At 37.9% G+C, this 17328-nt stretch overlaps 1 protein-coding gene and 1 pseudogene across 2 annotated transcripts; one reads left to right on the forward strand and one right to left on the reverse strand.

The window, feature by feature from the left end:
* Positions 1-8444: 8444 nt before the first annotated feature.
* LOC306887582 (pyruvate dehydrogenase [acetyl-transferring]-phosphatase 1, mitochondrial-like) lies at positions 8445-12557 on the reverse strand. The gene is made up of 2 exons (XM_079445423.1): positions 12483-12557; positions 8445-10860 (listed from the first exon to the last, which is right to left on the reverse strand). Exon 2 carries the CDS (start codon positions 10831-10833, stop codon positions 9274-9276), a length of 1560 nt encoding a protein of 519 aa, XP_079301549.1. The 5' UTR covers positions 10834-10860; positions 12483-12557; the 3' UTR covers positions 8445-9273.
* On the forward strand, positions 10979-16556 carry LOC306887811 (E3 ubiquitin-protein ligase TRIM35-like; annotated as a pseudogene). The gene is made up of 7 exons: positions 10979-11011; positions 13680-13742; positions 13825-13961; positions 15366-15679; positions 15973-15986; positions 16057-16283; positions 16513-16556. The product of its transcript is annotated as an E3 ubiquitin-protein ligase TRIM35-like (transcript).
* The last annotated feature ends 772 nt before the right edge of the window (positions 16557-17328 follow it).

Here is a 17328-nt window from a genome sequence, read left to right on the forward strand (position 1 = left end):
TAGCTAACAAGATAACACAAGAAATAGATTTTGAGAATTAAGGATATTTTTTGAAGAGAAATAATTGTAATGAGTAAAGACTTGTTTATTGCTTCTTACATAATTCTTATATAATTGTATGTCTTGTGTTTCTATAAAGTTTTATCATAGATTGCAGATCTTGAAAGAGACAGATGTTACTGTCAAGAAGAGTATATGAAACACCATAGACAAATCAAAGAAACTAGAGATGCCTAAAACTCACTCTCATAAATTCTCAGTCTGTATCACTAGTGTGTGTGTTTTCATGCTGATCTAATACTTTCATATTCTTCAGTCTCTTAGCAACGTTCCATAACAAACACACAAAAACAAGAGGAGAGTGCACTGACTAAGAAAGTTTGAGTGGGGTGTCTATGGAGCATGTCACGGGGTAAAAGTAAAAACATGGTTATACTTTTTGTTTGATATTAGCCAGATCTCATCCGATGGGGGTTCTATGTCCATTTTTGGACTCAAGACACACACAGTGCTACTTGTCTTTTTGCACCCTGATGTCAAGGGTGACAATTAGTTGAGAGTGTAGAGTTGTGTGTTTACATTATCAATTGGGGAACTGAGAAAATATATATATATTATTTTTTAAGCTTTAGAATCACAAATCAATATTTAATGTCCACGTATTTATTGTTGAGAAGCCCTATAATGAGCAAGATAACGTAGCGTTAACATAACGTTACAGTTAGCAGGTCCGCAAACGGTAACTTACTTAACAATTAATGTGAAATTCAATTAATTCAATTAACAATAACAGCACAATTCAATTTAATATATAACTTTACTTCTTTTATATGCTTACAGCACCACTTGGTGTGCTGTTCAAGCTAGACTAATTTATAGACTCCTTATTCCTTCACTGGATTTTCCACAAGCTAGTACAGAGAAAAAGTTGATCAGATGGATTGACAGATGAGCGCCTCTCTTGACGCTGCCCAACGCTGAAAAATGGATGGATGGATGAATGGGTGATTGGTAGATGTCTGTCTAGTTACCCTGGTCATTTTTGTCTAGCCATCTGATCATTCCTCAACCTTTGACGCTGTCTTTCCCACACAACATCTGTTGTCATGGTAACAGCCAAAATCATAGAAACAGGAACATGGGGGCTGATTCCTTACCACAGGCGTGCATCTTTTAGGCAGTTTAGACCCTCTGCCAAAACATGAACCAAACAAACTGTTATGAGATGCTGAGCCAAACTGAGAAAACATTAAAATCATAACAATGTCAACTGACTCGTCCATCTGTAGCCCAGCACTAACACACCAGTAATACAGAGCACCCCATCCGCACATGTTCATCCAGAGGCTTACAGAGCACTCAATGTGCAAGAGCACGTTTCCTTCATCTGCTTAGAGCAATACAACTATCTATGGCACTCTGCAATTAATGGAGGTATCAAATTAATATAGGCCCTATAGTATTTTAATTAAATATTTGCCTTTCTAAAAAGAAACTAATGAAAGCAAGTGCAATGCTGTTTTAAACAAATTTCTGAAAGTGAATACTAGTATGAATATCAATAGGACTGCCAAAAGTCATCTCCAGTGGGGTCTGACATCTTATTTAAACCTGGAAATTAGCACAAAGTTTTTAAAGGATTTTGAAAAATCTAAATCAAAGAACAAACATGATGTAAAATTGAATATTTAAGATTAATGACATAAAAGGTATTTATTGCATTGATACTAACAAGAGATCTAATTTTTGTCTGCTCACAAACAGCTAAAATAAAGAAAAGAAAAATGTTATATATATTATATATATATATATATATATATATATATATATATATATATATATATGTGTGTGGGTCCTAGCACCCCAGTGTAGTGACGGGACACTATACACTATACAATGCTGTCACTAACAAGCACCCTCCTTCCGATGAGATGTTAAACCAAGGTCCTGAATCTCTGTGGTCATTAAAAATAGCAGGATGTCCTTCGAAAAAGAGTAGGGGTGTAACCCCGGCATCCTGGCCAAATTCACCCATTGGCCTCTGACCATCGTGGCCTCCTAATCATCCCCATATCTGCTGATTGGCTTCATCACTCTGTCTCCTCTCCACCAATAAGATGGTGTGTGTGGTGGGCGTTCTGGTGCAATATGGCAAAAGCTCTATATATATGCAACAAATTATTATTATTATTACTAATTATGGCTGAAGCATTTTTTTTTTACTTAGAATTATTACAATGAAGTGATAACCTATCCAAAAGAAGACCAGAGTATGTAGACCTATTTATATATTACCACCATACAGTATGATCTAAAATTTGTACCTTGACTATATACTTTTAGATTCTTCTATTTAAACTCTATGATTTATTATGCATAAAGGATGTAGATAAAGAAGAAATGCAGTTGACAATTGGTTTGGTCTCATTCTCAACTTACCTTGCCCAAGATTTTTATGTACTATTTCTCTTTTAGTCTACACCAGTTAACTGATAACAACAGGAACAGAGCTGTGATGTAGATGTAGAAAATATCAGTGCATTTAAATAGCTAAATGTCCAATCTAAATGACCAGTTTTGATTGACAGAATGAGTCAGTGGAACTGATGATTTTTCTGGCTAATAAATGGAGGAGGATGTCTGGTGTGGGAATGAATCATCATGCTTACAGTAAAAACACTCTCACTCGAGTCAATCTGGCCACTATCCTGGAAAAAAAAAGTGAAGAAATATTAAATGATATAAAATCTGCAAAAATTAAATAACACCCAGAAAAAAAGTCAGATCGCCTATTTGACCAACCTTAACATTCTATAGGTGAGGACGAGCATGAACTAAGAGCTGGATTGAAGTCTACATTTCATGGCATATTTCATGCCATAACCAGTTTGTGGTTTGTTGTGTTGCAGATAAAACCAATATTTATACAGTAATATAAGCAAGATTTGCGTCAACTATCCACGTAGATCAGTCAGTCATCTCAGGCGCCTCACAGTATGTCAAGATAATTAACACACACCTTAAGCAGTACATACCACATGCATTATATTACAGATATAAAAAGTTTATTGTTGTCTTTCAAGCTGTAGTGTGTTTCATGTGTAAATTTCGAGTGGTTTTGATATTTTATAGCCGTACCAGCCATTTCCGTTTATTGACTATTAGCGCCCTCAGGTGGAGAATTAGATTATATGCAAATAGCACAATTAAATCCTCGCTTCTTTATTTCAGAATCAGAAAACCAAGTGTGCGCAAACACATGAGGACTTTATTGTGGTTTTTAAAAACCTTTTGGTACATACATGCATACATACATACATAACTGACATGAGAACAGAAACATTTGAATAAGACTTAACAATAAATAATATTGTGTATGAATCTGGAACAGAAGATTTATGTACAGATTTATGCATTATTTACTTTATATATACAGCTGTATAGAAAATATGCATATGTAATTACATAGTACTTGAGAGAGAGGCAGTAATTAGAGATGGAGAATGAATTACAGAACACAATAATTCCTGTGTTAGCTGTTCAGGCTGGAGATGGCATGGGGCTGAAACTGTTTTTATGCCTAGATGTTTTAGTGCACAGAGATCTGTAGCGTCTGCCTGAAGGGAGAAGGGCAAACAGGTTGTGTCCGGGGTGAGAGGGGTCTGTGATGATGTTTACTTATTTGGTACTGAATTAATTCATAAGATTTCTAATGTTACGTGAATCCAGGCTGTGTCTGCAAACTGGATGTCTTCATTAGTTTTGTAAATGCAAACACACCTCCAGGGTCAAATAATCTGTCAGAGTGACAGAAGGATTGTTTACTTTTTTGGGGGCCAAGGGCCTCTTGGTGGATGAGGAAATGGAGCAGTGACCTCCTGCAAGATATTGTAAAACAGTGGGTTTTGCATATTAAGTCTTGTCTAAAATACTGTATATAGTACAATATTAATACACCACTGTTTAAAAGTTTGGGGTCAGTTTTTTTTATTCATTACTTTCAGTAAGGCTGCATTAAATTGGTCAAAAGTTACAACAGACCTTTCCATTTTTACAAAAGATGTATCAAAATCTAAATAAATGCCGATCTTTTAAACTTGACATTTTCACAAAAATGTTTTCAACATTGTTAATAAGAAATGTTTCTTGAGCAGCATATTAGAATGATTTCTGAAGAATCATGTGACACTGAAGACCAGAGTAATGGCTGCTAAAACTTCAGTATTCTTGGTGCTTCTTTCAAAAACATTCATCCAGACCCCAAACATTTAAATGGTATTGTCAGAATAATTAACAACCTGGCTGTGAGCGTTTGGCAAGAACATTACACTTGTAAGTCAGGCCCATAGGCCACATAACAACCTTTACTTTGAAACTGCAGATATACATGTCCTGAACCCGCTGAACACTTGACATTTACAGTTTCAGAATTGCCATGTCATGAATAGAGGCTTATGATAGACTGACCTACTTACAGTTTGCCAAATCAGAGACTGTGATCTGACACCATGATGATTTGACCCCTGTCCCTGAGCCCAAAGCTCTGTATGGGCAGCATTCCAAACACAAATGAAGTTCAGTTATTCTTACAAAATAAATGTGCATTCCTAGAATGAAATGCAGCTTCTGGCAACAAAAGTCATCTTGACCTGTTTAGGTCTGCTAGACTGGATTGCTCCGTTTAAAAACCTTACTCTGCATGCATTCATTTAAACAAAATACAAAAATTGGACAATACTTACTTGGTTATATTTTTATTAAAACATTTGAAATACAAAAGGCAAGAGTACTTGCAGAAGTCATGCCCATGCACCAGCACATAGTAATATTGTTAAATACATTTGACATGATGCAAAATATTGTTAAATATACTAAACATTTCAAACTTAAGCTGCAGCATACATTCACTTCAAGTGTAAAGCGGTCTGTATTTACAGACTGTCGGACAACATCTCCGGGACGGTACGCTCCATCTGACTATAGCCAATTCTCAAATAACTACTATGATGACTTTTGTTCTACCCACTTAAAAGATAGAAGTACTTGCGTTGTCCAATCTATACAGACTGTGTCTGTTCCCCGAATAGTGAGGTCAAAATATAAAATTTAATGCAGGATCTAGAAAAAATCTGATCGTGATTAAACCAGAAAAACTCATTTTTAAAGCTTGGGCTCCTAAACATTAGATCACTCGCACCCAAAGCAGTTATTGTAAATGAAATTATCACATATAATAATTTTGATGTACTCTACCTGACTGAAACTTGGCTTAAACCAAATTAATATTTTGGTCTAAATGAGTCTACTCCACCAAGCTACTGTTATAAACATGAGCCCCGTCAGACTGGTGGTGGCGGTGTGGCAACAATATATAGTGATATTCTCAATGTTACTCAGAAAACAGGATACAGGAGGTTTAACTCATTCGAAATACTTCTACTTAATGTTACACTGTTAGATATGCAAAATAAAACTCTCCTATCTCTTGCTCTGGAAGCCCGTTTCCGCCAATTAATAAAAAATAAAACAAGGTAATTGCGACTTTTTCTCTCACAATTCGGACTTTTTTTCTCACAATTCGGATTTTTTATCTCACAATTCGGACATATAAACTCGCAATTCTGTCTTTTTTTTCTCAGAATTCTGACTTTTTTTCGCAATTCTGACTTTTATTGCTCAGAATTCTGACTTTTTTCGCGGAATTCTGACATTTTTTCTCGCAATTGCGAGTTTATATCTCACAACTCTTGACTTTCTCGCACCATAGCAAACCACTCTCCGTGTAAGGCTTTGCAGTGCTTGCTCAATTTGCTATAGATGAACTATATATTGAACTAGATGAATGTTGCGTCCGAATGATTTGTGAACAAACATGACTCATTATTCTTTATTTCTGTGTTTTGCGCTCGCGGTTGGACAGTACCATTACCGCCGGGCTTTCAGACACAACATTCTTCATTTCTTTATAGTTCTGAGTTTGAGGCAGTTTCTATCGCGTTATTTTAATAACAGCTGTCAACCTAGGATGGCAAAGTCTACTAAAGGAGGTAGAGCTTTTTCACATTTGGCTCCCAAACTCTGGAATAGCCTTCCTGATAACGTTCGGGGTTCAGACACACTCTCTCTGTTTAAATCTAGATTAAAGACACATCTCTTTAGCCAAGCATTCACATAATGTATTTTATAATCTTGTACTGCAGTTATATCTGATCAAATGTACATTATTATTATTATTCTTTAGCTTGGGTTGAACAAATCATTTTTGCTTAGAACAGCAGCTACGCTAATTATGTCTCTATTTGTTTCTCTGCTTCTGCCACGGGTAACTAGGAATTACAGAAGCTTCAGTCTGGATTCAACCCTTAAATGATCTGAGATGACCGAACACCTGAGAAAACAATGCCAACCCCTCAGAGGATGCCAATGCTCAGACAACATACAGAATTACCAAATTTTGCCATAAGTTTAATATATTAAGGTTCTGCAATATATAAATATATTGTGGAAACTTAATTTCCTGTAGAGCTGCTTTGCAACGATTTGTATCGTACAAAGCGCTATACAAATAAACTTGAACTTCAGCAAGCCTATAACTTTATTACGGTATTATTAATTGACTATCATTCAAAACATTTCATGTGGTACAATCAGCTGTGTTCTTGTGCAAGAGTGGAGAACATAATGAAAACAGGCAAGAAAGCACAAAGTTGTGGTTTTAACCTTATTCAATAACCCTCAGACCAAAAAAAAAAAAAAAAAAAAAATATTACATTGAACTCAAATTCGAACAATCAAAAAACCTCTTCAGGTTCACATTTTCCCCATTGTAGTGTAAACAATAATTGAGAGTATATCTGATTTGTTGTGTCATTAACCCGTTTCCTTAAATAGGCTACCTTTCCTTCAACTTTCAGAAATTCAGCACACATCAGAAACCAAACAGGAATTTCAGCAACGGCCTGCAGCATTATAATTAAAAGATCACTGTCAGAAGGGACTGAGGTAAGAAAGTTAGGTAACGGAGAATCTTTTGTATGCAGTAACAGTTCTGTATTTAAATACATTTTACATGTTAAATGTGTCAATTAAGGAACAATATGGAACTTCTGCCTTACTGCAAAACATTAAGTACTCAACTTCTGATTCCATGTACAGGTGAAAAAAAATAACACAGACCTCTTTATCAGGACTTTTACAGTAATCAGAAGATAATTTGGTTGCGCAAACCATGTTTTCATGACACTTGAACTCCAAGACTTGCTTCATGAAAAACTAAGGCAAAATACTTTGCAAGAAAATTCTGAAAAACACACGGTTGCTTTCATGTCCCTGGATAATTAGTGGCATTAGCAACTCTAATATAACCTACATAAAACATTAAATAGATAGTTCTCAAAAATGAAAATTCTCTGATCATTTACTCACCCCTATGTTGTTCTAAACCTGTATGTAGGACATAAAAAAGGCATTATTAGTAACTGTAAAATGAATTCAGTCACTGGGATATTTTTCAAAATATCTTAAAAATCACACAGATTTAGAATTACATGAGTGTGAGTAAATAACAGAATTTATACTTTTGGGTGTATTGTCCTTCTCATTCAACATAGTTACAGAGCACTCCAACTTAAAAGTAGATACACTATATTGCCATAAGTATTGGGTCACCCCCCTTCTATTGAACATGTTTGACTACTTTAGTAATTTCTATGAGTACAAATCTTAATGTTTAAGCATATAATGATATTCTAGGGAATTGTGTGCTTCTAATTTTATAGCAACAGTTTGGACAGGACCCTTTTCTATTCTAACATGACAGTGCCTCTGTGTATAAGGCACGGTTCAAAAAGACATGATTGATTCAGTCAGTGTGGAAGAACTTGACTGGTCTGCAGAAAGACAAGTCCTGATCCCATCTGAACACCTCTGGTGTGACTTTATATGCAGACCTTGAGCCAAACACTCATCACCAAACACCAATGACTTGTATAGACACCATAAAGACAAAAGTGTTGGGACACCCCCTTCTTTAGAACAGAAAAAGGCACTAACAAAACAGTGGCAACAAAGTTGGAAACATAAATCTTGTATTTAAAAATTGTATTTCCATCTCTGTTGCAACAGTTTTGGGCGTGTCTAAAATGACAGTACCCTTATGTACAAGTCATTGGTGTTTACACAGAGGCACTGTCATGTTAGAATAGAAAAGGGTCCTGTCCAAACTGTTGCTATAAAATTAGAAGCACACAATTCCATAGAATATCATTATATGCTTAAACATTAAGATTTGCACACATAGAAATTACTAAAGTAGTCAAACCTTTTCATTAGAAGGGGGTGACCCAATACTTTTGGCAATATAGTGTATCTGGACCCATTTTACTTTCTATCCTCATTCTTTCTCACTCAACATTTTAAATGACCTTTGCTTTTCTTTCATTTTTCATTCATTCAAAAATTAAAAGCACACAACATAAAAGCAAATTTTGGCACAAAACAAGCAAAGTCTCTCCTCAGTGCAAAATCTGCTGAACCTACATTAGTGCTGAACCTACATTGGGGAAGTCGTGGCCTAATGGTTAGAGAGTCGGACTCGTAATCGTAAGGTTGCGAGTTCGAGCCCCCGGCCGGCAGGAATTGTAGGTGGGGGGAGGGAATGTCCAGCGCTCTCTCCACCCTCAATACCACGACTGAGGTGCCCTTGAGCAAGGCACCGAACCCCCAACTGCTCCCCGGGCGCTGCAGCATGGCTGCCCACTGCTCCGGGTGTGTGTTCACGGTGTGTGTGTGTGTGTGTGTGTGTGCATTTGTTCACTACTCACTGCTGTGTGTGTGCACTTGGATGGGTTAAACGCAGAGCACCAATTTCGAGTATGGGTCACCATACTTGACAATACGTCACGACTTTAAAAAAAAACTTAGTACATTTCCAGTCTTGATTTATGGTTGTGTGTTGAATTTTGATGGTTTAATTGTGATAGTAGGTCTGGGGTGATCTCAGCATAATTTTTTCTGTTTGGTTTAATTCCACATATAACACTGAGAATCAACACCGCTCACCTATTGAACATTAGAATTCATCTCAAAGGCAGCTGCCATGAAGATGTAAAAATAATAATGAATATAAAAATACACTCAGAGTAATACATTCCACTGGTATAGGTAACATTTAGCTGTGTTGATATTACTGATAATGCAGTGATGAGATTGTGCCTAAAATTAAAATCGATGATATATGTAACAGAGCATATGAAAGAAAGAGTGTGTCCGCTTCTACTGTCCGCCAATGACGTGTGGGTTAAACTGCACTATAATGATTGTGATATCATCCCTATACATGCGGGCTAATTCCTCTGGCAAGCTTAACGTCTTTGACAACCTCTCATGGTCCACCATTCCAAACTCATTATTCCCCACCGCGTGCCGAATCAGGTGCGTAGCCGCATTCTGGTCCTCGAAGGTGGAGGAGATGCGAGCCTTCCTCTCCTGCAACAATCCCTGCATCTGACCCAAGGTCACCTTATAGCCGCCAACGCTGACTGGCTGCTGCTGGTGCACTCCAGTGAGATGTTCACCCACAATCCTCACCACCTCCTGCCTGTGTAGCGTTTCCCACAGCCCGTCCGAACCCAGCACCAGGAAACGATCCTGTGGACGAAGGCGGTGTCGGGTCACCTCCGGTTCCGCCGTAAGGTAGGGTGGTGTGTGATAGTTGGGTGGGATGAACTTGGCGTGCTCATTCTCATGGAGCTGGTCCGGTCCGGACTCAAGAACACGGTGCTGCAGTTCAATGCTCCACTTGAATTTAACATCTCCAAAGGCGCGAAACGGCATGAGTAACCCCAACAGGCGATCCTGCTTCACCACACTCTTGGCCTCAGAAAGCGGGTGCTCAGAACGCACGCGCTTCATCTCGGATTCATTCTGCGCATTGTGGTCATCGGTGAGTGTGAGGGCAGAAAAAGAGCCATCAGGTTCTTGTACGCCCAGGACTGCACGGCAATCTCCAGTGTTGGCAATATGCAGCTCGTTTCCATCAATGTGTGCAACACATGCAGTAGCGCCTGAGAATGCAACACGAAGCACCCAGTAGTGCAAGAACGCATTTGGGTCGCCAACCTGCGCTTCAAGGGATATGTCATTGTCCAACCTTTTGAAGGCAGTCACAAGAGCTTCAGCTACATCTGGTTGCTCCCCAGGAACGCTCAGATCCAGCAGTTCCTGCCAGTAAGTGCGCAAGCTGGAGAAGTAGAGCCGTGAAGCTTCCTTGCTGAAGTAGTCGTTGGGATGCTTGTGCCACTGCAGTATCGGGTGAAGAGGTCGTCCACTCTCCACCGCATTCTCCAGCTCCATCAGCGTCTCATGTGGCAGTAATGAGACGGCGACATAATAGAAGAGGCGCTCAGTGAGTGCCTGAGCACATGCGCAGCCTGCGTGGCCATCAAATACACCATAAAGCATGCCACGGGTCTGCAAGAATGTTGCTGCACTTCGGCGATCCTCAATGGGTGCATTTGCTGGTAGTTGGTTGCTGTCAAAGCCCATGACCGAACTGAGGTTCTTGCCATCAAACTCAGGAACTTTGAAGCTGTACTCATTAGCTTTTAGAATGCTGTTAACCTGAGGTGGGGTCAAGTAGTAGGTGTGCCATGCAGGCGAGGTCCTGTATCCCCGCACCTGGTGCCGCCATCTTTGTTCAAAGCTGTGTGGCTGAGTTGCATTGTTGCATAGATGAGGAGACTGGCTGCAGTTTTGGCATGTTATGGCTGGCACCAGGATCCGACCAAACCTCCTGCCACGGATGATCCTGAACACCTGGGAGGTAGCAGCCATGATAATTTGACCTTACCCTCAAAGGACCTGCAGGAAAAGCATACCTCAATAATAAAAGTTCAACAAAACTCATCTCTCACATTTGTCTAGATTTCAAACAGAGCTATACAAGTAAATCAGTAGTCAGGTTTACCATTTTGACACCATGACTATCAAGTTCTTGAGTCTTGATGTAAAAGTAACTTCAAATAAACGTAGATTATACATTTTAAATCATCAGAAGATTCTGATAAGGTTTATAGACAAGATAAGGTCAAGGCATGTAAAAACCATTCCATTCAGGATGGGAGAGTGTCCCAAGGCTATTTATAGTCCCATGCTGCCACATTCTTGGCATTGGACACATTGAGTGTCCCACTGGCCTATTACTGTCCCCTGTAACGTTTACCCATTACATAAAGCATAACTGCTGAACCCAGTGAACATTGCAATTATTCCCCACCCCTCTGGTCGGTCCCATTTTTAAAGAAATTTCTGTCAGTGATTATCTTTGCCCAACCCAAACTGTCTTTTGGCATCTGTCGTCATCTTATAGATGTCTAAACACAACACTAAAGTTGTTGTTCTTATTTTCTTCTGATAATTAAATATCATTTATTATATTTTTGTATTAAATATATTATATTTTATCCAGTGGAATCTGATCAGCAATGTACTGTTGTAATTATTACTTGTTCAGGTGAACAATTATTACTACTACTTTTAAATCTTACTTTTGTTGTTACTGAAACGTTCGAAAACAACTTTTGAAATGTATAGGCTATTGTAGAATAGGTTACATAAAAATAATATTTACTTTTTTACGTTTTGTTTTGACTTGAGGTTCCCCAATGGGGGTCCTCAAATAAGGGGGTGTGCCCCTTACAAAAAATTAACACCCTTTTGCAAACACACTGAAAAAAAATTATTAATTGAATTTACTATTTTTTTTTTAAATAAACATTTGGTTGATTGACTTTCAACATATATTTTTTAAATTAAATGTAGCTACAATAAATTGTTTGCAACCACTTACCTAAAAAAAAAAAATTGCATAATTAACTATGCAAATTTTTCAAACTATGACTAATTTTTTTCAGTGCAGAACTAGCAAATTAAGATTTCCGCCAGAATGGATACAGAGGGTTAAAATTAAAGTGCCATAGGCTACTCTAAAAACAGCTCACGGATTCACGCGCTCTTACACGCAGTTCAAATGAAGGAGCTAACATATACCAGGCGGGTTACTTGAATCATGCCAAATCACCACTATATCAGATGTTAGAACGATTTTAAGTTATAATTTCACAACAAAACGACAGTTGCAAAAAAGGGTAAAAGCTCAGTTCTACACCCCGTCCACACCATCCAGCATACATACTTACTACTAAGTTGCCATATTGCTTACATTTGGGCTTGGCAACATAATTTAATAGATATCATCGCAGAGAAATGTAATCGGATAAATGTCCCTGTATTTCAAGAGGGGGAAAAAAGTGATTCAGATTGCACACGGTTTGGACTGCAGACCCCCTGCTTTACTGCGTGACTGTACCGTGGACAAATATCAAACGCTAATGCATCTAAAATACGCTGTATCACTGCACACTATTGTCTTAAGAACTGCATGCGCAACCCATTACAGCCAAACAAAAGATAAATATTCTTACCTGAGGATATTAGTGAGCGACTGAGTTTGCGACCGATGTTGGATAAGACTACATTAGTTCATATGCGCTCACCCCGCCCGCATCCAGCGAGCCTAGTTCCCCTCCACTCCCACCGGACAACATGATTGGTCCACTTACACAGCTGCTACGTCATCAGAAGTGTAGCTCCGCTTAACCTTTCCTTTTCCGGTAGGTATAATTATATGGAATGACAAAGTTGCCAAAATAATAAATAAATACATATATAAATATACAAAATAACTAACCAAATAAATATAGTATTTCTACTTAAATTTGCTTATTTATTTATTTTCCGTATTTATTTTCACATGTATTTATTTCTACATTTCTTTGTCCATATAGTAATGGGGGGGGGGGGGGGGGGGGGTCAAATAATAAATGAAAAATAAATATAAAAAATAAATGTGGAAAACAATACAGTCATGCATAAAAAATGAACTATAAGTAGAAATGCAAATAATTTATTTATGTATTATTTTGGCAGCATTGGCATTTCATACAGCAGCAACAACCACACAAAACGTACATAATTGTGTGTGTGTGTGTGTGTGTGTTATGTTATACACATGGAAATCCTAACTGCTAAAATGCTTCTTTATTTCAGTGTGTAATATGCTTGCATTGGAACACTAGATTTGACTTCTTAAAGTATTTAGTTTCACTTCAGGAAATGCTTAAATGCACAAATAAAAAAGTGTTTGTGAGAGTCTAATGACAGGTAAACCTAATCTGCCCTCAAAAGCTCAATATTTGAGCACTCCACCCATTACAAATCCCACCAGGAAGTGACAGACAAAATCGAAAAGGCATCAAATCGAGCAAGGCAGAACTGAAGACAACATCTCAAAAAAGGGTTTCGAAAAGGAATTAAGGAAGATTATTTTTATTTATTAGAATATTGAGAATGAATTTACTGGTGTAAAAACAGTCTAAGATTCCTGTTCTTCTGTCATGTAGTCACAGTATCTGTAAAGAGTGTCTTCAGCAGTTCTGGAAAACCAAGAAAGTCCGGTTGATCTTTGGAGAAGATCCTCAAGAGGCGAACCTCTTTGTAATCTGGTGTTAAAAAAACTTGTGTAAGTCATTCACAGCAGAAAGTGCTTCAGGGTCTGAGGATGTCTGCAAACTCAAACTCTTCTGCTTGGATGATGAACAGCCTGTGTGTGTTGTGTGCAGAGATTCAGAAAACATGTCAATCACAGATTCTACCCCATCAGTGGAATTGCTTCATTTTACAAGGTAAGTGTATTATTAAAATGTATGTACTACTTTTACTGTGTCGATACTGTATAGATTTCTCTGTTGTTTGTTTTATGTTCAGACTCAGCTCAGTGAGAGGCAGATCAGGGAAACATTTAATAAGCTTTATGAGTTTTTGGAATTTAAAGAAAAAGCTACAATCACTGCACTTAGAAAGGAGGAAGAGCAGATGAGTCAGATGATGAAGGGGAAGTTCGAGTACATGAACAGACAGATCTTTTTTATATATTTATATGTTTATTTATTTACAAAATTTCCCATTAAGCACCTCAAACTGTTCTTGACATTTCTGACCACGTATTAAATGATTAGAGTTGGCTGGAACTATTAAACTGTGAAAATCATAAAAAATACATAATTAAAGAGGGTCCAACCAAAAACAATACAACACTGGCAATGTCTGATACCAACAAGTGTTTATATTGATAAACCTGTGTCAAATTTACATCAGAATTATGAAGCACCTGCTCTCTCCCTCTTATCAGCTCCTGTGATTCTGGACCCAGACACTGCACATCCACGTCTGACACTGACTGATGATCTGACCAGTCTGGCATACTCAAACTGGCTTTCTGATGATTCTGATGGATTTGTGTTCATTCCCTGTGTCCTGGGTTCTGAGGGCTTTAACTCAGGAACACACTGCTGGGCTGTGGAAATTGGAAACAATTCCTGCTGGAGTCTTGTAATAATGGCAGCACCAAAGCAAAAGAAGGAATATCCCGGTTGAAAAAAAACCAGTATGCTGGTTAGGTATGTTTTGAAGCATGACTGCTAGTTTGAGCTGGTTTAATCTGGTTCTTAGCTGGTCATGTGCTGGTCCTAAACTGGTCCTGAGTAGGAGCTAGTTGCTTAGGACCAGGACCAGCACATGGCCAGATTAAACCAGCTCAAACTAGCAGCCAAGCTTCAAAACATACCTAACCAGCATGCTTTTTTTTTTTTAAACAGGGATGTTCTCTCTTATATTGATTTCTGGTGTGTGGAGTTTCTGGGTGATGGATATATGTCACCAATATCAAAGAAATACTCCACTTGCTTTACCATTAAAAGCAGCTTCAGGGGTAAGACTGCTGTGGAACTTGATGTGGAACATGGAACTTTTATTTTTTTAAAGTAATATTGCATTGAAAGAATAGCTAGATTCTGACTTAATTCTACATCCACTTTAAGTTCTTATCATGTGATGCTTGAATGCACATATAAAATAAAAGTGATATGAAGTGTGATGAAGTAAGCGTGAGTGAAACGATAGGGCCTACATATGCTAAATTCCACCTGACAGGTAAATCCAGTCCACAACATCAGAAACTACTCCCACTTACAAATCCTAATAGGAAGTGACTGCATTTATTATTGCTCTCTTTCATGGGCATATTCTGTTCTCAGCTCCCGGACTGCAGCAAAAATGAGTCAGCAATGTGGATTAAAAAAACAAACAAACAATATTTGTAAAGCGTGTTTCTGCATGGACTTCACATGGATTTCAAAAACCGAGTGAACGCAAGCTTTAGATTTGAGAATGGATTTACTATCTGTGGAAGATCTTACTTGTCCCGTGTGCTGTGAAATCTTAAGCTTTCCAGTTATTCTGTCATGTAGTCATAATGCCTGTAAAGAATGTCTTCAAAAGTTTTGGGAGACGAGGAATACTCAGGAGTGTCCTGTCTGCAAGAGAAGATCCTCAAAATGTGAACCTCTTCCTAACTTTGTGTTGAAAAATTTATGCGAGTCAATTACAGAGAAGAAACATCACAAATCATCTGAGGTGGTCTGCAGTCTGCACAATGAGCACATCAAACTCTTCTGCTTGGATGATAAACAGCCTGTTTGTTTAGTGTGCAGAGATTCAGAAAAACATGCCAATCACAGATTCTGCCTCATTAATGCCTTATTACCCTGTTTCTTCATACAAGGTAAGAAGGATTACTCTCATTTCATGTCCCCTTCATCCTTAATTGCTGTTTCTTAAAAAATATAGATATTTATTGCAAATACATTTTTATTTGTGGCTCAATACTTAATGTACTTATAAAATATCTATAGGAATATGCTAACATCTCATATAATGAGAAACTGGAGTTATTAACATATTTTAATATTTAAACCATTCTTTAAGCATTCTAGGAGGAACTCAATACATCACTACAGTCCTTACAAGAGAAACTTAAATGCACAAAACAAATTAAAAAAGAGTGCTATAAAACAGCTCAGCACATCAAGGTGAGTTTTTTTATCCATTTTCAACACATAGTTCAATTTTATGAATCAATTTGTTTGTATTTATGTTCAGACTCAGGCTGAGCACACAGAGCAGCAGATTAAAGGAGTTTAAGAAGCTTCTTCAGTTTCTGCAAGATGAAGAAGAAGCTTCAATCACTGCACTGAGGAAAGAGGAAGAGCAAGAGTCAGATGATGAAGGAGAAGCTTGAGGAGATGAACAACCAGATTTCAGCTCTAACAGACACAATAAAAGTCATAGAGGAGAAGATGAATACTAGTAGCATGTCTTTTCTAAATGTGAGAACAGATTTCTTCTTGTGTACAAAACAACTTACCTTACTTAACAGCACAGTCAAACTCACACCCTGTATTGGGAATCTCATTTAACACAATTATTTATTCAAATATTAAATGTTTGAGGAGATACTAAAATGTTTTATTTCCAGAGTTTAGACGTCATCATGGAAAGGTACTGTAACTTAAGTGAGCTGTCTTGTCTTTGATTGTGAACTCAAACTCATTGCAGTTCTAACTGGTGGATGTTATTCCAGAGCCCAGAGTTCACAGCAGGATCCACAGATGCTTTCAGGAGCTTTGATTGATGTGGCAGATCATCTGAGAAACCTGACCTTCAGCGTCTGGAAGAAGATGCAGGAACTTGTTCAAAACAGTGAGTGAAAACAATGATCACAGATCATAAAAATAAAGGCTTTCCAGCAATGACACAGAAGAGCCATTTTGTGTTCCCCAAAGAACCTTTGAGGGATAATCCTAAGAAACACTATAAAGAACCTTCTGTGCATTGGAATTCCATGGATGTTAAAGGTTCTTTGTGAAACCATTGATGCCAGTAAAGAATTTTTAAGAGTTTATTACAGACAAAGTGATAGACATGACAGTGGCCCAATGATTACAATAAGACACATGGGGCACTATACTACAGTTCTATGGAGATTGTTCTATGGAGTAACTCTGTTCTGTTTGTATCTTTCATCAGCTCCTGTGACTCTGGACCCAAACACTGCAAATGCACGTTTGATTCTGTCTGATAATCTGACCGGTCTGAGACATAGCAAGACACAACAACTGGTTCCTAATAATCGAGAGAGGTTTCACCCATATGCCTGTGTTCTGGGTTCAGAGGGCTTTAACTCAGGAACACATTTCTTGGATGTGGAGGTTGGAGACAATTCATATTGGATTATTGGAGTAACCACAGAATCAGTCCAAAGGAAGGGAACAGCTTTGTGGTATGAAGATGGAAAATATTTCTCACAATCCCCAGAGAATCCCAACAGCACCTTTCCAGTTAAAGAGAAGCTTCAGAGGGTGAGAGTGGAGC

The sequence above is a fragment of the Barbus barbus genome (genome assembly GCF_936440315.1).
Source record: "Barbus barbus genome assembly, chromosome: 21".
Lineage (NCBI taxonomy): Eukaryota > Metazoa > Chordata > Actinopteri > Cypriniformes > Cyprinidae > Barbus > Barbus barbus.